The 24,265-nt window shown below is 41.3% G+C and overlaps 1 protein-coding gene across 2 annotated transcripts in view; it reads left to right on the top strand.

Annotated features, from left to right (window-relative positions):
* Positions 1–3,807: 3,807 nt before the first annotated feature.
* LOC131460776 (RNA-binding protein Musashi homolog 1-like) overlaps positions 3,808–24,265 on the top strand; it is a 32,488-nt gene continuing 12,030 nt past the window's right edge. For both annotated transcript variants that reach the window (XM_058631557.1, XM_058631556.1), the window contains exons 1-6: positions 3,808–3,983; positions 4,507–4,547; positions 5,180–5,261; positions 5,425–5,509; positions 18,678–18,719; positions 19,416–19,508. In XM_058631557.1, the coding sequence (XP_058487540.1) occupies positions 3,919–3,983; positions 4,507–4,547; positions 5,180–5,261; positions 5,425–5,509; positions 18,678–18,719; positions 19,416–19,508 (408 nt within the window). In that variant the 5' untranslated portion in view covers positions 3,808–3,918. The remainder of the gene's footprint in view (positions 3,984–4,506; positions 4,548–5,179; positions 5,262–5,424; positions 5,510–18,677; positions 18,720–19,415; positions 19,509–24,265) is intronic.

Here is a 24,265-nt window from a genome sequence, read left to right as displayed (position 1 = left end):
GTTGTAAGAAACGACATGTGACATGTTGAGCCACCCCACTGCATTTGTTCTTGTTGCGTGAGGGTTTGTGTAGAGCCTTTGGTTTTGCCTTTGCATCAAGGTCACTGCATTTCACCTGATGCTTTGCTTGTTTTACTTTTGTCAGAGCAGCTGAAGCACATGACGAAACCCTCCCAGCTGACCAGGCTCGACCAGTAAAGTGACAGAGAGTGGCGGACAGAGAGGTAATACTGCTAATCTACCACTTAGCTGGCCAGGACAGCATGTCACATGGGAGGAGAGAGAGAGAGAGAGAGAGAGCGAGAGAGAGAGAGGGGAAGTGGGTAAGATCAGGTTTAGATGAAGGGTGAACTGTAATTGGGTAAGAACAAGATGAAAGATGAGTGGTGATCACAGCTGCTTTGACTATGATGGATGAGGATGGGAGCTGGGCAGCAGGAACAGGTGGGCCGGGGTTTGGACCAGGAAAGAATGAGTGATGAATGGTGTTGACCTCAAATAGTGTTTGCATGAGGTTTTGAAAGATTTTGTGGATATGAGGGTAATGCTGCTGCTGCTGCTGCTGCTGCTGCTGCTGCTGACATAAATGACATAAGTGGGTCAAAATCAGCAAGTGGGTCAAAATCGATTTCAACGTTGTTGATGACAGGGACTCATAGTATGATATGATATCATTTAAGGTCAAATCACATTGCATCATGGGAGATACAGACCCTTTTACAAGGCATGGCATTACAGAATAACATGACATTATAGAATAACATGACATTATATAACATGATATTACAGAATAACATGGCATTACAGAATAACATGACATTATAGAATAACATGATATTACAGCCACATCATATCACATTATACTGTAGAATAACATGACATTACAGCCACATCATATCACATTACATCATGTAAGATCAAATTACATTGCACCTTACACCTTCATCAAATATATATAATAATATTACATCATGTTATTTTATCACATGTGAAAACATACACAATCATATATAATCACATCTCATTACAGTAAAGCACACCACATTACAATTACATTGTATTACATAATAACATCATAAAACATAACCTTACATATAATTCATATACATCATGTCATCAGAACATACATAATCATTCATAATTAAATGACATGACATCAATCACTGTAGTGTCATATGATCATATCACATCATACATAATCACATCTCATGCATTCCCACCAAAACATAATTACATCCCATTACATTGGTTCACACACATTATATCTTTTATAATAACATTTCATCATTTTTAATCACATCACATTACCTCAGATATGATCACACCACAATACATCACATAACATCATTCATATACATCATACACTAAAGTAAATGTCATTTTATAATCACAGTATATCACATGACATTACATTACATATGTTCACAGACATCATAATACATGTAATCACACTACATTAAACAGGTCCACATCTCCTGACAGCATTTTAGAAGTCCACGTCATGTTACAACATTGCAAGAACAAATTGCATATTACATCAATGATAAACACACATGATATAGTAGCCTATAATATCACATCATAAGTCGTCACTGACCTATGAGCAATCTGACACCAGAGCAGTGACTCCATTACTGATGAGATGGATATGTCATCAAATGAGTAGTGACTTCATGGGTTTGGAGCAGGTTCCCTGGTTACCGATGCCTCTTTATACACAAGGCCAAATGTACTCAGCTTACTGTCATAGAGGAGCAAGAAACCCAGAAAGTATTCACATTTTAAGGTCAAGCGTGAAACATTTCACTGGGCAAGGACAGTGCTTAGCATCTTGCGCCGTCATGTTTGTACTGCAGCCCAAACAGACAAACCAGCAGCAAGAGCATGGTTTTGCATGTTGAAGCTGAGGCTTGCTATTCAAATGAAGAAAAATGACATCCAAGGCCACCACAACTTGCAGTCTCACCTTTAACTAACTCTTACACACATAACCTTTAAGAATCTGAAGTCTCAAAACTACAATTAATTAAGTGATGCGTTACAAATTGGATCTTTGCACAACAGCCATTTTGACATGTTTTGGTGTGAAAAGCACAGGTGTTACTCATCATCACCTCAATGATGACTCTGTTTAACTCCTGTTAGTCAGGACAGTGTGACAGTGAACCAGCATTCACCCTGAAACTGAGGAAGCACAATGGAGCTCAGCTATAATTAATTTGATAATTTACACCTGTGATTTTCCAACTGTGACCTGTCAAAATAGCTACTGTGACTCAGTGTGGCAGCCTTAGCTGGTACGATAGTTATCAGCTGATACAATTCTGAGAAGCAAAGGCCAAGGCTTATTCTATTGCCAAAAAAAACCTACTTTTTACACACTGGACCTTTAAAATGAGTGCTTTGCTTCTGTGTCTTCCTCTGTTTCATTATCCTGCTATTTTAACATTGTATAAAGAAAGACAAACAAATGCTTCACTGAATTATATGGCACTTTTCCATTAAACAGCTCTAGCACTACTTGGCTCAACTCGACTCTACTCGTTTTTTTTTTGCTTGGATAGTATCTGGAACCTGGTGCTTTTCTTTAGTACCTGCTCTGGTGAAGTTCCAAGTGAGCTGAGCCGGTACGAAAATGTGACCGATTGCTGGACTTTAGATGATTAAAAAAGACTTAAAACTGCCAAAACATGCATTAATCGCCAACATTTAGCAAGGAAATTTCTCAAATCTCAGTATTTAACAGAGGAGTGTGGTGCATTTAGTGACAGCACTGCTGATCGTGAGCGGCACATCACAAACCCTGCCAGTGACTGTGTCAGACGGAGTCTGTGCTCCGGTCGTGGAGGAAGTACTGAACTAATAGTTTTAATTAACTGATTCTAATGGTTACACTGAAAACAACTGCTTTACAAGTCACTAGTCACTGGTTTGTGTGTGTAAAACGAAGTCACGTCAGTTTCATGCAGTGCAGTGATGACTCCGCCACGTTGAGTAGGTACTTTTTTTTGGTGTGGAACGATGTATACTTTATAATAAAAACACATTTATCTAAATAACAATGTGGACAACTGTAATTAAAACACTAAACAAACTTATGTAGATGGTTTAATGTTGAATGTAATAAATACAGAATGTTATTATTACTATTATATTATTTGTCTATATTCTATCCCGTCACTGGCAGCCACACATGGGCCATGTTTTTATTATAATTATAACATGATATTAAGTGGTGGGCCGCAAATAATCCCAGTTTGCCAACTGCGTTCTAAATCAACAAAAACATTTTTATTTGAATTGCAGTGCATTCACTTTCTTTCTATGAAGCCCTCCTGTGTGTGTCACATACTGGACCTTTAATTCTGTCCATTTGCTCCTGCTTCTCGGTCTGTTTCTGGCTCATTATCGTGTTATTATTGCAGCAAGTACAGAAATAATAAAACAAACGCTGCCTCGAACCATTCAAAACGCTGTAATTGGCCACGCTGTTGTGATCAACCAATGACGCGAGCGGCGGGGAAACACTACAGAGAGAGAGAGAAGGAGAGATAGAGAGAGAGAGAATGAATAAAGGCAGGCAACGTGCTGGATGGAGGGAGGGGAGGAGGTCCGAGGCTCGGGTAGGCTACGGGAAAACGAAGTAGAGGCGGAGTCTCTCTCTCTCTCTCTGAGCGTGTATGCATGCGTGTGTGCGTGCGTATCCTCACTCACCCCTCCTCCTTTTATCCACCCCACCCCCATCTCTGCCCCCCTCCCCCCCCCCACCCTCCTCTCCCCTCCCCTCCCTCCCTCGCTCTGCTGCCCGCCCCTGAGTCTGGAGCAGCAGCAGCGGCAACAGCAGCAGCAGCAGCAGCAGTGGAGCTTCACTGCCTCTCCTCGCCTTCACAGTGCGGGAATACAGCAGCGGAGAGCGGAATGGACACGGAAGGGAGCCAGAGCAGCCTGTCCTCCGGCACGGACAACTCCCCCCACGACCCCTGGTAAACAGCCGCCGCGCGCCCGCTCGCCTGCCCCCTTTTTTTCCCTCGCTCGGCCCCGGTTTGAGTTCACCTTGGACTTTAGTTGAGTTGAGTGCGGAGAGCGGAGCCGCGCCGAGACAAAAGACAAGCACGTTGCGTGTGTATGTGTGAGTGAGTGTGTGTGTGTGTGTGGGATGGATCCACTGCGCGCAGGAGACAGAGACGCACCGCTGCTTTCCGCCTGTTTCCCCCCGTCTTCTCCGCGACTGTTTATTTACCTCGCGTTTCCTCCACAAGGCCACATTGTAACTTCTCCATCCTCTCTGGAAAATCCTCTCCCTCTCTCTGCCTCTCTCTCTCGTTTCCCTCCTCTGGGGGATTATTATAACGGCCCAACTGGCCGATTGGTGACTCCGCAACATGGCCGATGCTTTCTTCTGTACTTTATTGATGCTATATTATTAAGATACACATGTCCCGGTGTGTCCTCTCGATGTTATGCGACTGTTTGACTCACCAGCTTCTGTTTCTCTCATTCATTCAGCAAAATGTTCATCGGCGGTCTGAGTTGGCAGACAACACAAGGTGAGCTGCTTGTCCCGCACGCTACTTTAACAACTACTGAATGAAAGACTACTGTTTACTGCTCCCTGCCTGCCTGCCTGCCTGTGTGTGTGTGTGTGTGTGTGTAAGTTAGGTGTAATTATAGCTGTATCCTTCCTGAAGTGAATATAATTAAATCAAAGCCATATTTATTTATTTTTTATCCATTATAAGAATCTTGTGGGATTCAGTCGCTGCCTGGACATGCATGCACACACACACACATACACGGAATCGTTGTTAATGATAAGAGAAGCGATCGATTATATATATAGGCAGAAGTTGCAGGGGCTCGTGCATGCACGCTCCTGCCTTGTTTGTTTGTTTGCCTCAGTCTTGCTACACTCCGCTGCATCCATTCACTTCTGTTCAGAGGCTCGCGCGTGGATACAGTGTGTTATCCCCGCAGCGTGCTGTCGTCACGCAAGGGCCTTCATGTGCATTTTGTGCAGGATGGACACAAACACAACGTGGTCCTGCAGCCTCGACCCCATTGTCTTTTCTCTGTGTGTGTGTGTGTGTCTCCCATCACCTCACCAGGGCCCGCGGGACACGCGTGTCTCCCCCTCGTGTGTGCTGTTTAACCCCCTGTAACCCTCAGCTTGTCTTTGCAGAGGGCTTAAAGGAGTACTTCTGTAAATTCGGCGAGGTGAAGGAGTGCATGGTGATGCGAGATCCCGTTACCAAGCGGTCGAGGTAAGAAGAAGGAGGCGTGTGCGCCCCGCCGTCCTATCACTGGATCCCTCATGCTGTTCCATAGCCCTTTTTTTCTCTCTCGCTCCCACTCGAGACTGTGGGAGCTTGCATCCCTATTCCACTGCTTCAATTGTCTCTCTGTGTTTTATTTATTCCTGTGCAGGGGCTTCGGGTTTGTAACGTACGCAGAACAGGCTGGTGTGGAACAGGTTTTGGCGCAAAACAGACACGAGTTGGACTCAAAAACGGTGAGTTGAGACTTTTAATTGAAGAGCTGGATGTTGTTGTTGCTCCTAAACTTGTCATGGATAACTTTTTCCACGCCGGATTCTGTGTGTAGTGTTTCGGCTTGTAAAGTTGAGGAGTGCAGCCCCTCTCCCCTCCTCCTCCTCTTTCTCCCCCTCTCCAAATCCTGGTTCAGGGTGCCAACATGAAAGCGTTCTTTCTTGGGTCTTCATTGCCATGGTTACCTGGGGGACCTGAATGGGGTTGGAGCCCCTTGCAAAACCCTCACAGGGTTTATGTACAGAGCTCACAGGGTTTTTTTTGTTTTTGTTATTGTAATAAAGAAATAGCAGCCGCAGTTTTGCAAATTACTGTTAGTTTATAATAATGTTTTAGTAAAGGAAACAGTGGCTCATTAACTGATGTCAGGGAAAGCCAGATAAGTTTTGTTTTAGTTGAATTTGATTAGAATGTCTGCTGCAGAGGAAAGAAAACTTGTATAGTTGGAAGTTTATCTGTGATTTCCTCTCCTTTAACTAGTTTGTTGTTGTTTACACTGGGCAATATGGCCTAAACATAATCAGCACATTTATTAAGATTGAGTTTTGCCCCTGAGTGAAACTTGTTGACAAAGTAAACAGAAAACAATGACAAACACGTTAAATCAGAGAAACACATCTCAAATGTGCGATCAACTATGTCTTCCTGTCTTTACATATATCACAATATGCTTTGTTGTTGAATCGTTGCCTAGCTCCACTTGTGGTTCATCAACCTTTACAGCTTGATGGCTTGAAACAAATGCATGAATCCCTGTGGTTTGTAGTGTAGTCAGAGTCAAAGCTGCTGCCTCCAATTTAAATGTCTATAAATGTGTGGACGCCGTTGTCTTGGTCATGTAGATTGGTTGTAGGGATCGGGGGTCAGGTCGTAACCTTTTCTATACTCACACAAACACACCCAGGTTTGTGCAGCTACTCTTCTTAGGACACATCAGAGTAGCTCAACTTAACTGTGGACAAGCTAGGTTTGTAGCTCTACCTAACTGTAGACAAGCTACGTTGTAGCTTAACTTAACTGTAGACAAGCTACGTTTGTAGCTCAACTTAACTGTAGACAAGCTAGGTTTGTAGCTCTACTTAACTGTAGACAAGCCACATTTGTAGCTCAATTTAACTGTAGACACCCTACATTTGTAGCTCAACTTAATTGTAGACACACTACAATTGTAGCTCAACTTAACTGTGGACAAGCTACATTTGTAGCTCAACTTAACTGTAGACACACTACAATTGTAGCTCAACTTAACTGTGGACAAGCTACATTTGTAGCTCAACTTAACTCTAGAGAAGCTAGGTTTGTAGCTCTACTTAACTGTGGACAAGCTACATTTGTGGCTCAACTTAACTGTAGAGCAGCTAGGTTTGACACTCTACTTAACTGTAGACAAGCTACATTTGTGGCTCAACTTAACTGTCGACAAGCTACATTTGTAGCTCTACTTAACTGTAGAAAAGCCACATGTGTAGCTCAACTTAACTGTAGACAAGCTACATTTGTGGCTCAACTTAACTGTAGACAAGCTACATTTGTAGCTCAGTTTAACTGTAGACGAGCTCTTGTTATTTCCACATCAAAGCAGAGCAGCATGGCCAGTTTGGGTCCAGATGAATAAATACATGCAATAGTAATTCAACTCCCAGCCACATTATGTGGGTGTGTTAGTGCAACTTCAATATAGATATTTAATTTAGTATAATTTCAGTAGGACTAACTTGTTTTTTAAAAAGTCTGGTTTTAGTCAGACTAAGTCAGTCATCGTGTTATTTTCCCTAACATCATGGAAACACACTGACTAGAATTATTTGAGAGTGTAATTCGGTTGCACGGAAAGACAGCACAAGCCCCAGGGGGTGGAGAGAGGTAGAGGTGTTTCGTTGACGAAGCCAGCCCGTTGCCCGGGGTGATGCCAGCCACAGGAGACAGTGCTGCCAGCGAATGCACAGCCTGATGGGATTTATGTCTCCATAACAACTTCTCCACTGGTTTGCATGAACTTAAGACGCTGGGTTTGGTTGGTCAGCTGTGCTGTGACACACACACGCACACACAATTATAATGCTGTGTCATGACACTGACCTTCACACTTGTTTCTGTACATAAATCCGCCATTATCTGTGTATGTGAGTGTGTGGATTGATATTTACAAAGTTCTTAGCTAAAGTAGTTGTCATCTTTTTACACAGTTGCAGTGATTTTTATTAGGACGTTGCTGTGATTGCTGCTCATTGTTTCATGTTATCTTGGAAGCAATTCTTTGCAACTGTAAAGTGTTACATAGTGAGTCATATTACCTATTAAAACCAGGTACTGCCAGAGACTTGGAAAGACACACCGTGTGCGTGTGTGTGATGTGAACGCTGGTTTTGGAGGCACATGCTCAGCTTGGCAGGCCACTGGTGGGGTTGGGCGTTGCCCTATTATAAACCAAAATACAGTGTTAGGCTAAACAATAATAAGGGTAACAACTCAAACACAGCTTTGGTTGCTCAGGTTGTTGTGGTAGCAGTGAGATGGGTGAGCGTGCCACACCGTGACATTTATCAAACCAGGCATTTTAAAAACAAAGGTACGGATTGCCATTTTGTTGTCTGGCAGCAAGATCCTGCTTGGATTTCACACGTGATTGCTAAACTGAGATTTTTTGCAAATGCTATGTCGATAAAGTCAGTAATGTGTTTTTTTTATTGCCTAAATTCAATCAAAGTCACTAATAAAGTAAGAATTATGACTGATGCAAAATGATTAAATGATGTGCTGTAGCAAAAAGCGGCTTATTCTCAGCTGCGGCCTCTGTGTTGGGCAACAAGATTTCCATTTGTTGTGTTAGAAAATTATTATAAGTTAAGTCTGACAGAGGGGTTAATTATTTTTTTCTAAAAATGTGTCAAATGTGGGTCAAATTATGTGTTTGAATGAATATTAGTGTCACCCTCGCTGTATAATAATAATAATAATAATTATTATAATAATTATAATTATTATTATTATTATTATTATTATTATTATTGTTATTTCCTAACACATAGAGCACTTTGTGTCGGTGTAACACCTGTGTTGTTTGATCAGCGTGATATTTGAGTAAGACGTTGATTTCCGGAATGAGGAAGAAGCCTTTTTTCTTTTTCTTTTTTTGCCAAAAATGTGGTGTTACATTAGTCCAGAAACGTGCATTGACTAGACCTCACTTGTCAGAGACATTATAATCTCAATGTGAGTTCCCTAATAAAATGAAGGTCAAATAAAATCCCGACCGAGTGTAGTATAATAAATAAAGAAGAAGCAGGAAGAAGAGAAACAAGAATAGTGTATTAAACGTATGTTACAGAGCGACAGGGGTGAGAAGTACATTAACTGGTGCAAGGTCCATTTTACGGGTTTCGTGTGTTATTAAACATTTACAGTCCTGTTGCAACCAGGACTGTTTTTTATCCACCCATAGAAAACCAAATCTGTTGGGCTTAAATGCTGATTTAGCATCACAATTCCTGCCTATACCTATGTGCTTATAAATATAAATACAGCACATGCAAGGCTGTCTTTTGTTTTTCGGGTGAGCTCTGTAGAGGTTGTTGTTTTGGTAGGAGGTCAGATTTCCTGTTAGGACAGAGTATGGCCTTAGGGCAGTTGTGTGCTGTTAGATTTCTATGGAAAGAGAAGAAGGGCACAACTGGTATTTGTTTGCTCTGAGAAACACTTTACTAGGACCAGTTACGGGTTGAAAAAAAAAAGCCCACAGGTATTCTCTGAAATGTTGCCACTTCATTCCCCTCGAATCAGTGATTATGGACATGGGTTAGTGTGGCATGTTTATAAGTGATGGATTATTATTGTAGCAGGCGGGACTTTTAACTTCTTTATTAACTGATGATTTGTGTCATTTTAAAGGGCTGTGTTTGCAAATATTACGTTTTAATGATAGAATAAAAAAAGAATAAAAAGGGCTGCAACTAACGTTTAGCTTCATAGTCGATTCATCTGTTAACTAGTGTTGTGGTCCATGAAATGTCAGAAAATGTTCAAAGATGTTGACCAGTGTTTTCCAAACTCCCCAAACTAAAATAAATCAGTTTTAATGATTTATTTGTTATATGGAACAAAGAAACCAGAAAATATTCACATTAAAGAAGCTGAAAAATATAGAGAGCGTGTTTCAGTTAACAGATTCTGCCATAAAAATAACACAATTTAGAAGTTACGGATATATTTAAAAAAGAGAAAAAACAAAAACAATTTTGATTTTCGTTTGTTTTCAGGACTTTTAATGAGGAATTTTTTCCCAATTCAATTTATTTGTGGTTCTACAAATATTGTGATGTGCCAGTATAGATAAGTTGCAATTTTCTTTTCCTCCAAATTGAGTCACCCACTAGTCATATTTCCAAAAATCAATGCACATCACATGCCAGTCAGTCTGACATTTGTGTAAATTGAATGGGACACTGTTACATAATGTTTACAATATAATGTTTTATTTAAAGGTAACTGCTGTCCCTGGTGATAATAGGATAAATAAATACCCTCAGTCCAAGTAAAAAAAAAGTGCTATTTAGCTTTGCCTAATGTTCGCTGAGCTACTAAAATAAAAAAATAAAGTAAAATGCTGGCCCAAAAAGAATGAATGAATAGAACCTCTCTACACGACTCATACGTTGGTTGTGAAAGTAAAGAAAATGCCTTTTCAATTCCAAATAACACAGATAAACACAACTCCAATTACTTTTTTTAGGCAAATTGGAAAGTGGTACTTTTTGTTGTTTCTGTTCGTGATTGGGACGTGTTGTGGCAGGTGGTAACGGCTGTGTGTTTGGCATAATGAAGGTTTGTGAAAAGGCAATATGGTGCAAATATAGCTGCTTTCATCCACAGCCCCACACTGTAAGAACATATGTTAGCAGCAGCTTCTGTGGACCATTGGCACCACAGTTTGCCAGTGTTTACTGTCACCGTCTCCACTGGTCTAACACCTGGTTAGTGGAGAGTTAAGTTGCTAGTTGCAGGAGCTCCTTCAGTCCTGACTGGAGATTAGCTGTTAATGCTGACATAGACAAAACTGGAGCGGGGGGGATGGAAAAGGTAGAGAAGCAGGAGGAGGAGGTAGAGAGAGAGAGAGAGAGAGAGAGGCCTAGCTCCTGTGCTGTAATTAGTATGGATCTGAAAAAGCAACTAATCGGATTTGAGGAAACAAACTGGATTGGGCTTCCGAGGTCCATGCGTGGCCGCAGATCCGGGATAAAGCCGGACCTGCTCTGAAGGTGGATCCAGGCAGGTTGTTCTCTCTCTCTCTCTCTCTCCCTCTCTCTCTCTCTCTCTCTCTCTCTCTCTCGTTCCATGCTACATGTGCACAAACTCGTCCCACGCCAGCGTCATCGTCACACTCCAGCAGGGTTACAGGGGGTAGCGGTGGGTTGGGGTTTGGCGTAGAGGGGGTTCCTCATTAGTGAGCTTCGTTAACTAATTACTGTGCCATTGTTCAGCTGTGCAGATTGACCCCGCTGGCCCGAGCCCAAACCAAGTCTCTCTCTCACTGTGTGCGCTCGCATTGACATGCCAACCCCTTTTGTCTCCTCTTGTGTTTATAGCTTTTTGTTTAACTCATATTGATTATATTGCCATAATGGAGCAGCCCGTGGTGCTTTTTTTTAATCGTGCGTGCCATTTTGTTGTAAAAATGTCCTGGCATGTTGGCCAAAGTGTCCCAGGCTGGCTGTCTGTGGGATTCCAGGCATTATATAGCGATGTATTTGGCAGAGGTGTGTTGAACGTTGAACAATAAGTAGCTTTCAAATCAAAAATCGCAATATGAAACAACTTAATTTGCATATTGCACCGGCTGCAATATGTTATACATATGTTATACGTATCTGACTCAGGGTTTATACTAGGGCTGCGGCGAGTAATTGATTACTCAATTAATCGTCAACTAGGGCTGCAACAACTCATCGATTATTATTACTCGATTACTACATTAGTGCCATCTTTGTGCCATATACAAAAGAAATTATTTAAACTGAGTAATATTGGTTTTTGGACAAGACATCTGAGAACTTCATCATTTTTCAATGTTTTTATGGACAAGACGACTAATCGATTAATCCACACAAATAATGGACATTATCAATAATGGAAATAGTCATTAGTTGCAGCTTTAGTTTATACTTGAGAGTAGTTTGCATTTTAAAAGTGTGTCTTTTGGTAATGTTTCTTCTTTTATGTGAATTGTGAGCTGAGGTTTGACTTTAAAGATAATATTGCAAATCAAATTGCAATCACAGTATCTGTCAGAAAAATCACAATAAGGTATCGTCCCAAAATCGTTCCGCCCTAATTACGACAACCACAACATAGACATCGGTCTGATATAATCTTGTACCTTAACCATAGTGACTTAGCTGTTAATTACCACCTAGCTATGACCAGCAATTTCAAAGACACATTCATTTAGGTCATATTAACGTTCCCCCCCCCCCATATCAGATCCAGTGATATAGATACTGTGACTAATAATCATCCCCTCTTTCTGCTGATATAATTACATACAGTATATATATGTCGTGTGGGGGGGCTCATTTTTGTACTCCACATACATTATGTGGCTGCTGCTGAGTGTATATAATGTATATGTATGAAAGCCTGTGGGGGTAGTAGCATGGTAGCCCCAGTTCCTCTACGGGCCCATCTGTTTTGTACTCTTTGTCCTGTTAATTAATGGAATCAGAGGGGCTGCCTGCTGGGACGGCCCCACTGCACCGCTACACTGGACAGGCCCACTTTCTCATGGGCTGACTCTGTTTTACAAATGAGTGCCTTCTCTTTCCCGCTGTGCTTCTATCTATCTATCCATCTATCCATCTATCCATCTATCCATCGATCGATCGATCTATCTGATCTTTATCTGTCTGTCTCCATCCATTGATTTCATTCTTGTTTTGATGTTTGTTTTCCAGTCTGTAACACTGGTGGACGCGCTGGGCCACGTGAGGTGACTATTGGTCGTAGATTAGTCTTGAAAGTGAAACCACTAAAAAAAAAAAATCATACTGTAGCCTGTGCTGTCACTTTGCTGCTTAGTCTGAGCCGAGGTCGGACGTCACGGAGCCGGATGTTAATCAGACCACTTTCGTGAACACTCAGTCATAACTCCACCTGAGAGGAGCTACTGTACCTTTGTCTTCCTTGCTTCATGTTCTTGAGGAGTTAGTCATAGTTTTGTCCAGCCTGACTGGGATTGTTACATCGCAGAGTTTCCTCTGTACCGTCAAACCTTTGATGAGCTATTTCTGAGTGTTTCAAACAGTGATCTGACTAAGTCCTTTTAACTTTTTTTTTTGCTTTGTGGCCCGTCAGTCTTCCTCGAGGCTAATCTGTCAGTCTGATAGATGCTTTAGTTTTCATTGATTCTGCCTTCCTGTGAGTACAGCCAGATGTAGAAGTCACGTTAGATATATATTCTGTTTCTTCGCTGAAGTAGAATGATTTTTTTTTAACCGCATGGCATGACCGTAGCTGTAGTAGCAGTACTACAGGTATTGCATTAGGCCTAACCTAGTGGAGATGATCCTGAGAGCTATGACATTAAAGTGCTTTCTCAACATGTGTAGTATGAGATCATTTCTGTTAGGTTTGTATAATATTTCTTATTTTATGATGTAATAAAACAATTATTGTTTCTACATATGAATGTGTAGGCGTTTACTTAAAGGAATACTTCTCCAATTAGCATTTAGCTTTGTTTTACCAGAACAGGGGTAGTATTTTTTAAAAATTGTGCTACCCAACCTCAGTTTTCCCTGAGTGGAGAAATATCGTCATTCTTTTCTTTGTTACGTGCCCACCAGTGACACTTGGTCCGAGGCTTGAAACTGCAACGCTAATCCCAAACTTTTTAGACCCACTCGTAGGGGGACGGGACCTCATTCCCACAATGTAAACAGTGTCCGCCATCTTTGCTAGCAGTTAAGCTAACAGGACCGAGTTTCACTGGTGGGCACGTAAACAAAGAAAAAAGTTAAGATATTTGGTTGGGAAGCACAATTTATCAAGAATACTACCCCTATTCTAGTAATACAAAGCTAAATGCTAATCGGTGAAGTATTCCTTTAACTAGGCAAGAAAATTCTTATACTACTACTACTGTCTAGTTTCAATAACACTCTTTATTATACAGGGCTGCACAGTTAAAAGTAAAATCACCAAGTGATCCAAATGGAAGGACGGTGCAATATTTACCTCCACCAAGGATGTTTGTCTTACTGTGAGCAATTTCTGCTCGACAGTTTTTGGCACATCAATTGGATTTTTTGTGTGAAGGGCAGGTGATCACCCAAGTATGTTCCCATTACATGTTGTCATTGTGTCACAAAAAATTCAAAAACCAGCCAGACCCAAAATCCGGACGTGATCCAGATCCAGATTGATCTCAGCGACACCTCCACAAGATCAGGATGAATTTTGTCGTGCTGATGTCAGATGGTAATAGATGTAAGTAGGTACAGTTCTATAAAGTCTTTTGGATCCACTAGATCAGAGTATAAAAAGTTCAGGTGCTGCTATGTAAAATGCAGGCGAGGAGGAGTGTTTAAACCAGGGGTGTCAAACTTACGGCCCGGGGGCAGAAATGGCCCGCCAGAGGATCCGATCCGGCCCACAGGATGAATTTGTCGAAATTTCACATTACGATTACAATCTAAACGTAATGTCAAATACAATATTTTTCACTTCCATATACCTGTGACTAAATGTGTGTGCCTTTATAGATCCAATGTGATGTGTAAATGGTAAATTTAGGCATTATATTGTTGAAATTGCACTTATATTTATCAAGAAATTCCATGTTTTGTAAAAAAAAACATCCTTCATTAAATGTAAAGCAAAGGAGAAAAATTCAGAGTTCTTGTTGTTCATAGGTTATCATGCTATTATTTTATGGGTCCGGCCCACTTGAGATCAAATTGTACTGTATGTGGCACCTAAACAAAAATGAGTTTGACACCCCTGGTTTAAGCCTTGGCAGAGTCTTGTTTAATCGTGGTACATTTTGTATGATGATGAGCATTATGACACTCTGCAGTGCAAACTCACTGGCCCAAAAATCTAAAATGACAGTTAAGTGTAAGAAAATACCAATTTGGTATTTATCACAGTTAAATTGACTGCAATAATATGGTTATTGGACCATATTGTGCTGCTCTCTGGGTGAAAAAACCCAAAAACCAAGTTCTCAAGGAAAAATATTTGTGTTTCCAAGCATAGGTGAAGAGGAAATGGATCTTTCAAGAGGCAGTTTTTCAAAAAAGAAAAAGCCCCCCCCTCCCATGTTAAATTGGTGAAAGGCTCTTGCATGTTTCAGTTTGTGAACACATATATTTCTGTTGTGAATATATTGGTGTATTTAGTGGTGGTGATTGCTATATGACTGCAGCCTTGTGTCAGATGTTTGAGTTGGTCTCCGACCACTGTCGCCTTCAAATCACGGCCTGTGTCTTTGCCACATAATCACCTCAGGGCAGCTCCCGTGCGCTCGTCTTGTTAAAGCAGTCAAAGGCAGGTGGGCCAACCTGAACACGAGAGGCCGTTTCCTCTTTGGCTCGGAGGAAATGTAACCGTCGGGTTGCCTCTGTTTCCCCAACAAGACGGATTTGTTAAGTGAGGATGAATGTGAGACGTAGCGGTTGGAGTTAGAATTAGAGCTGAGCAATAATTCAATGAAAATAATGTATTGAAATATAGTTTTCTTCACTGTCAATGTAAGAAAAGTCAAGTCAGTTAAAAGATAGGGAGGTAGCAGCCTAATCAGCCCACTGTTTTAGTCTGTAGTCATATGGAGGGGATCTTGGTGTGTTGGCTGCTATTCGGTAACACACCTTATAGCCAATATCAGCCGATATCAATATCGTGCCGATGATATTGCCCCAGTGTTTTTTCCCTTCTGTTCACACAGGAGAAAAAGTTAATTAGCTAACATTTTATCGTGATAATTGGAAAATTGTCAATTGTCTGTAAGTATGAGAATTTTTCTTTTCTTTTTTTTACCTTGTTTTGACATTTTTATTATTTATTCGGACAATCCAGGTGGTAAAGGAGGTTGACATTCCTGAAAATGTTTAAAGGAGGGCATTAAGATTTTTATTTCTTATATTTTTTGGAATAAAACCATGTTGTTGGAATGGAAAAACCCACATTTCTTGTTTTTCGGTGAGTGCATAAGCTACTTACTGTCTGGATCTATGTTAGCATTGAACCCAAACCAGAAAAAACAGCAACACCACATAGTTAAATATTAAATGTTTATTTATCACCAGTACAATTATCGGATATTGCGCGTTTTCCTAATTTTTCGGCCGTCCTGTTAGAATGTATGTTGCTTATGTGAGCATAAATATGAAAGTAGCACAATACAATAATAAGGGGGGATGATGTGGAGCAGTGTTCCACTGTGATTCTGTCATTGTGTTATGCCACAGAGGTCACTGCAGCTTCTGACGTACTACAGCTTTTTTTTTTTCTTTCTCTATTTATCCATGTCTTAAGATAAAGGTACAATGCAGAAACAATGCCAGGGTTTGACGGAATCGTACAGAGTAGATTGAAGGAGCTGCACGTGTCATTGACAGCCACTGTGTCTTTTCCCCCCTCTTCTGCTTGGTTTTTCTGCTGAAGGCTGGAGACTAAGTACGTCACTGTGTTGATTACTTACAGCGTGAAGCTACACATCCATATATTATGTTACCTCTGGCCCATTAAACACTGATCCAGTGCCGCGCTGCTGCTGTTTGTGAGTTGCTGATAGTCACTGGCTTTGTCTCGACGTGTCCCTGTCACTCACGTCTTTGTGCTGGGACCAGCTGGAGGTGACATGACTCTTCATGTCTTTGTGTCCCACTTCAAGGTGCAAAGTCCTTCTGCCATCCTTCCCAAGGACGCCGCAGCTGCGTCTTAGTTACCCTCTCGGAGCGACGGTAAATCAGTGCCACTTAAAGGTCCTCATAGGCTATCTGTAGGCTTTGTCGTCAGAGGCGGGGAATCATAATCGAAAAGGGATGAAAGGATCGACAGGATATGGAGTCAATGCCCTCCCTTGATTTGTGTATGTTGATCACATTGTGAGTGCTTATTCCTGGCGGTTTCATAGGCTCCTTTTAGTTGCCAATATCAGTTCAACACCTCTGATAGCGGCCGTGTGGGACACAAGGGGTTTTTCTTCACACATCCAATTATTAGAGCAAAGATGGAAGTCTAAGACCATAATACACCACAAGGTCCTATGACCTTAAATCATCTCTCGCGTCGGCGCGGGTGAGAATAACACGAGATTCCACACAAATTTAAAATGCCAGGCCGGGCTTTGCATGTTTAGCGTTATTAAAGGCCAGCTCATTCAAAACTCATTTGCTTCTAATTTTAACTGTAACCTTGACCACTGCTGCGACATTCCACTAAGGAGAAATATGGATACAGACAAATCTAGCTAATCCAAAAATGGGGGGGTTGTGTGGATGTGTGAGATTTAAGAAAACCATACTTATCCACCTGAATTATCTTCAGAATAATAAATGTTCAGTTTTGAGTCCACACTGTCTAGTTGTGTCTGAACTCAGAGAGTGTATGCGTGTGTGTATGGTGCCTATGCCTGTTTGTTTGGCTGGTGCGTGTGGATTTTTTGAGGCTTGCGTAAACAAGGGGCTACTATACATCCTGGCAGATTTGCATACTCACTCTATTTCTGGAGCTGCAGGCCTTCGAATTCAAGTTCAGACTTAAAGGCTCAGTGTAGTAACTAATTCTGGTTTGTTAACAGTGTGATAATTCATTGATGCCCAGAGGGGGGAACTCACTTTGCACTAGCACAGGATCAGCTACTCGCATACCCAGAGCAGACAGAGATTGAGTGTCGTTTTTTAAAGAAAGTTAAGCAGGGTGAACTTCCAAGTCTCGGAGGACACATTAGAAAAGGACTTGATTTCAGTTTTCAGACCCTTTTGGATCATCCTGCCCTGATTTATTAGCATAAAAGAACATCTTTATCTGACATTATTTCTAATGTGTGTGATGTCAGAGATCCCTAGTTGTAAAGGACGCATGATTAAGTACAATAGATCTTTACTTTCTGTTCTTTAGGGCTGCAACTAGGGATGAGCGATACGATACTGGTGAAAATCACTGGATCAGATATCGGACAGATACAAATTTACCATCCAATACAATCCAAAAAATCCCGTATATGGCATGATTTACTATGCACACACAGTCAAAATTGAAATAGCTTCAGCACAGATGTGTTGTTAAAACAAATTTGTGGTTTTAAAGGCCTGAAAGAAGTGGTATCATGTCATCTCTAGCTGCAGCAAACAGATTCTTTTCGATTAATCTGCCAATTAGTTGTTTGGTCCAGAAGATGTTGAACATTGTTGATTAATGATGAAGCTCTCAAATGTTGTGTTTTGCCCACATACCAAATGTATTCAGTTTTAATTGGAGTTGGAGCAAAGAACAACCAGAGTGCTTGTTTTTATTATTAAAAAAACAAGCAAACTGATTAATTACTTATCAAAAGGTTGATGATTAATTTACTAATTGATTAATAATCAATGAATCATTGCAACCCTACTGTTTTTGGAGGAAGTACGCCACTTATTATGGAATCTATTGGTATCTTAGTGACCCCCAAGCATAAGTAAAATGTCTGGCTGATGCCATGTAGATAAAATATGTATCTAAATGACTTTTTGGCAAACTAAATATATAGATATATATATGTACACAACATATTTTAATGCATGGCTTATATAAGTAATGTAGATGCTGTTGTTTCAATACTTTATGGTCATCTCTGTATTTTATTACCACATAAAATGTGCAGGCCAAGCCCAGATTGTGTCGGAGGGAAGTTGGAAGGGAAAAGGAAATTGGAAATTGTTACTTATGATCGAAAAAAGTTAGACTTTGTATTCATACACGGCTGAAGTTCAACGGACGACATAGTAAATGCCAATAAATAAAACGGATAAAAAAACAAAATCTTTAATCTGTAATGCAGTAATTCTGCAATCATCACAGTTCATCACGCACAGTAAAAATGTTTTTTTTTAAACGTGATTTTTAACCCAGTTTCTTCTCATCTTTCTCCTACAGATCGACCCAAAAGTGGCGTTTCCACGCCGGGCCCAGCCTAAGGTGAGTGCACCACGGAGGGGGTTAATGTGTCATGTGTCTTTACTAATCAGTCCTTGGGATTAGTCGCAGACATGACCAGAAGTAGAGCGCCAATCCACTTGTCCAGCCCTCACGCTGAACCCTGACCTTACCCAAATCCCCCCACTCGTGCACTCCGACCGCCAGCAGCCAACATCTCCCCCACAGACACGCACTTGAATAAAAGAAGTGGGGCAGCAACGAGTAATCGATTATTCATTGAGTACTATATTAATTGTCATCTACTTTGTTCATCGATGTGTTTTTTCCCCAAACCTTTTTAAATTTGATTTTCGTCTGGTTTCTTTGCACCATATGACAATGAAAACTAGACATTTGAGAAACCTCATCAATTCCAGGTTTGGGAGACACATTTTATTTGAGCATTTTTGGATCAAACTAATAAAAAACAATTAAAACAATTAATGGATAGATTAGTTGATTATAGATAATAATCATTTGTTGCAGCTCTAAAAAGAAAGAATACATACCTGCAGTCCTCTATCAATCAAAGCAACAGACCTAAACTGAACCAGTTCAAATGGCCAGAAGCGCTTGACGGAAGCCCACAGATTAGATAAACACAACCAAACACTACATTTCTTTATCACTGGCATCTTCCCCTCTGGCCTAATGTGATTAGTGGTAAACGATGCCTTCTTCTTCTTCTGTTTCTAGTTGGTGACCAGGACAAAGAAGATCTTTGTCGGCGGGCTGTCAGTCAATACCACCATTGAAGATGTGAAGCAATACTTTGACCAGTTTGGAAAGGTAAGCCCAACACAAATCTGGCATCTGTTTTGTAGCAATCACAGGTTTCTGTCTCGCAGATTTTTCCTAAGCAGCGGTTTGCGACCTTCTCTGGTTTTCTTTTCACAGATAAAAACCTCTTTTGTTACAAGTGTGATCTTTTGAATAGATTGGTGATTTAGTTTGCTGCATCCATTATAAAGTGACCGAATTGTTTGTTGGTTGAAGAATTACTTTTGCCAAATTGTATCTGTTTTAGATGAAAAACCCTTGTCACGTTACCTGTTTCAGTCATCTAACTATTTCAACTACATATCCCTAACATTTGGCGACTGTTTTAATTTTAAAACCACAACCACACAGTTTTACAACTAAAATGGAACCAGTAGCGTTTTTAAACGTCTCCGTGATTTTGGATCTAAAATGCTGAGGTGGAGCAGGCGTCAGGGATACATCTGGATTTAGCGATGCATGATATTATTGGCACAATATTATGGTATTATCTTGTGTACATATACAGATATCAGATATTGACAAGAAGTCCAATAGTGTGCATTCCGAATAAAAATAATTATGCTAACCTTTTCTTAATGTTCAGGCACCTGATTGTATGGATCGCTGTTTTTCTTTACCCCAGAATGAGCCTTTTATGCTTATATTCAGCACTGGTTCAGCTCCACGGTGGCTGCCGTCTTGGACCACTATGTTGTTACAGAAGCCCACAAGGGATTCACTTAACATCTTTTGAGTTTTGATGCTAACTGAAGGCTACATAGGTTCTCCAACACACTTGAAAGGAACGAGAGTGAGATGAGAGACGTTCAGCTGCAGCATTAACCTTCACCTGCACTTTTAAAACAGAAACTTTGGAGCAAGGATGTAGTCTACTGACTAATAATAACAATAATGATAATAATGCTCAGTGTTCTTCATGAGACAAAATGTCGAAACACAATAATACACATAAGAAACGATGTGCATAGTTAGATAAATAAATCAAAAATCAACTTATTGATTGATTTTTTTGGTTCGATTCTGATTGAGGTTGTTTTGAAAGGACGAGTGAGGATACGAGGACAGAATGCAGTGAAGCATTTCACACATATAACGCACCTGATTTGTACTTTGACTCCCTCGTACCCCCACACTCGATTAAAACAACAACACATCAGTCAAAGTTACAGTGTAACTGTGATTTTACAGTCACTCAGTGTAGACTGTGAATCTGTTCTGTGAAAAGCCATTACATATTATTAGGGTTCGAGCAACAAGGTTGCAAGAACCCTCTTGAAACTGTAAGGATTATTCATTACACATTAATACAAGTTGTTCATTTCAGTGATGTTTCCACGTTGATTAGCTGTTTGCGTCGTGCACAATTAGCTCACCATCCCTAAACTTACTAACGTGTTCCCTCTGTGGTATTGATGTTGGTGTTACCGCTGACTCAGTGTGTGGACTCATTTTAATCAAGTTTCATCAAATTAGTCGTGCTACTACATGGTCTTTCCACCCACCCACCCATGAGCAACCGCAGATGCTACCACTGGAGAGCAGGCAACTCTTGTTGGGAAATCGCTGCTCTAATGGACCTTTGATAAATTGTCCCCGTCGCTTGGCTGTGGCTGTATGCCTCTGACATTTTTCATTAGCAAATCCACAGAGACGTGATTGTTTTACACCCTTTAATTCAGTCATTGTTGGTTTCAGTCAGTGCATGACAAAAGGTTTGGAATGGGCCAGAGTCAGAAAGCGGTGAGAAAAAGTCCAGATGTTGAAAGTGAAAGACAGGACTGAGCTAGAGAAAAACCTGTGTGTCCATCAATAGCCTGCTCTGCCATCTACAGCATTAGTTTGTTAGTTTGTCTCTTTTGTTAGTCCTTTTTTTTTTGCCCTGTTTTCAGTCAGATCTTCAGTGTTTTTAGCTTCCACATTTGTCCTGCTCAAGCTCCTTTGAATGAAATTTGGTGAAAAGGCAAACCCATGCTGTGGAGACAGATGAGTGGGCCCGGGCAGAGGGAGGAAGAGAAATAGCAGCGAGAGGAGGGGAAGAGAAGAGGAAGGTGGCGGGGGACTGAAAGGGAAGAAGCAGCCCCCCATGGAGACAGAGGGAGGGGAACTCTGAAAGGGTTGAAGGGCAGAGAAAAGGAGGAATGTTGAGATAGTGAGGAATAAAAGTGGCTGTGAAGGGGAAAAAACACCAATCTGATGGGGCGTGAGTGTATGGAAGTCACCATCATGCATGAAATGCTGCTTTGGGTCACTTTTTTAGCCAACTACACTTGGGGGGGGGGGGGGGTAATAAGGTTCAGAGTCTTCACAATCTACTAATCAAATGCAACAGCTGCTCCTGTAACAGCTTGCCCCCACCAACTTTATCCAAAATGACTACCTCATACACCCCCCCACCCCATACAGCCACAAACCCGGCGCCTTTCCCTCTCAGCTTGTTGCCGTGGTGACCTGCTTTTGCCCATTGTCCCGCTGTAACCCAGTGGTGTTTTTTTTCCCCTTTCCTTTAAAAAATGCGTGAGAAGTGTGTATTTGCATGAATGGAAAGAAGGGCGTGTGTGTGTGCGTGTGTGTGTGCGTGTGCATGAAACAGTGTGACAGTGGCCCGCGCACATTTGTCCAGATACAGACAGACAGTCCGGCTCACAGCCAGTGGTCCACTTGTCGCAAACATTAAGTGTGCGGTTTCGCTGCTGTTGGCGAGCAGGAGTGTTTGAAAATGAGCGTTGCTTCAGGATGTGGGCCTAATGGTTTGGAAGAAATTAACAGCTCGGAGCTCCTGCTGCCTCGTGTCTGGCTCTGTTTGTCTCTCAGCTGGCCCCTGTCTCGTGTTTGGGGTGTTGCCATATTTCAGGTACTAGTTCAAATATGTTAAATACTGTATGAAAAACTGCCAACGTTAGTTTTTAAAACAGGTGCTGAAGTCTTAAAGTCTAAATATTAAACAGTGTTGCCACCTTGCTTCCCAGACTTGAGGCTGTCATGGGTTACCAGAAGGATCTGCCCTCAGACCTGGTGTTACACTGTGTTTATACACATACTCATACACATACATAATTGTCTCACCACCGTCTGTTTCATTTTAAAGGATTGAATCTTTGCTGGTTAGCAACAGGCGGAGATTGAAAGTGTAAGTGTTTCTGCTCGGAGCAGCAACAGCTGCAGAGAAATATCACACGATGAGGCAACAATATAATTAGTTAGTATGTGTAAGAGTTAGCTTACATAAACTCAAAAGTATGGATGCGCGATATTGAACATTTTGCCCATATCCGATATGCTGATACATTGGTAGTGATTGTATATAATATTTTTTTGTTTGTATTGTATATAATTTTTCCCTGCGCCCAACTGCAGAGGTCATTGAGTTTCTTCTCTAGGGAAATCAACGTAATGTTTTGCATACTCACGTCGTGGCAGGTGTAGGTAGCACATTTGCTGATATCCAATAATACATTTCAAAGCTGTTGTAAATGAAGGTTTTAATGGGATAAAACTGCCGTTGTGAGCAGTCTTTCATCTGAACACGTTCATCTTTGATGACACATCCTGGTGACTTAATACATTTCTTACATAATGTGTTTGTAGTTTGGGGTCGTGGATCATGGTTTATTTCAAGGTGGAGGAGGTTGTGACTTGTGTCAGTGTTCCTGAGCGCATTCAATCTAAGCGACTGCAGCTTTGAGTACACACACTCCGATCTAAGACAACGTTCTCCCCACAGGATGAGGGGATATTTAGACTGTTTGCACACGTGAGACCAAAGCTCTATTATGGACAGTGCCGATCCCACTGTGCATTCCTGCTCGGCAGGAGGTAGTTCTTGTTTATTATCTGAGCCCGGTTACAAGGGGCAAGTTTGGACGGAGTAGGACTCAATGCCCTGTTTATTTTCAAACTCTGGCACCGCCTCGCAGAAGGAAAACACAGAATGCACTATGCAATTTCTGCAACTCTTTGATACGTGCCGAAGTTTATTTTGTTTTGAAGTGTACTTCTGAAGACACACTTGCGCAAACGTAATTAGACAGAAACGGTGTCTCAGTGGACACGTCAGGTGTTTTGGCCCGAGTCAGAGGCATATGCTCGTGTTTGTTTTTTTCCTAACTGAACAAATCTGAGCTGATTTCGCTCGTCTCTGGACCAGTGAGATCACAGGAGCTGTGTTTGTGTGACAACTGAGTCTGAATCCTGAAGTGTAGGTCTTGTGATCTCCCTCAACCTGGTGAAGAGCTAAGACAACACTGCCCCTCTCCCTCCCATAATTGAAAGTAGTGTCAAGAAATGTGTTTTTAACTGGAAATCATGATTTGGCAATTCAAGTTTTAGCATTTCAGTCACACTGGCAGTTACTGTATGTTCAAACCAAAGGACATACTTGTTTTTGCTGTTTATCCTGCGTCTGTCCTTTAAACTGGAATCAAGAGAATGAGTTGCAGCACTAAAGTGAAGGAAGAAGTGGATAAAATGAAAAGTGCAGCATGTGGACAGGGCAGACGGGAAAAGTAAGGACTCCACTCACCCATGTGAGCTGGCGATTTGGAGGCTTGACTGAACACTTTGTCTGCTGGCCTGTTTAGAGAGAAAGAGAGACAGAGTGAGAAAGAGAGAGAGAGGGAGATGTAAGGAGACAGCAGGGGGAAAACATGTGAATGCCACTTTTCATAATGTTGGGATAAAGTGTGATGGACTCGCCAGCTAACACGCGGCTGTATGGTTCTGAGCTAAAAACCTGGGTATTTTTAAATGCGGCACCGTTCACTCAC

Source organism: Solea solea, chromosome 6, assembly GCF_958295425.1.
Source record: "Solea solea chromosome 6, fSolSol10.1, whole genome shotgun sequence".
Classification (NCBI taxonomy): domain Eukaryota; kingdom Metazoa; phylum Chordata; class Actinopteri; order Pleuronectiformes; family Soleidae; genus Solea; species Solea solea.
The sequence above is the reverse complement of the archived record's forward strand: the minus strand, read 5'-3'. Positions and strand labels throughout refer to the sequence as shown.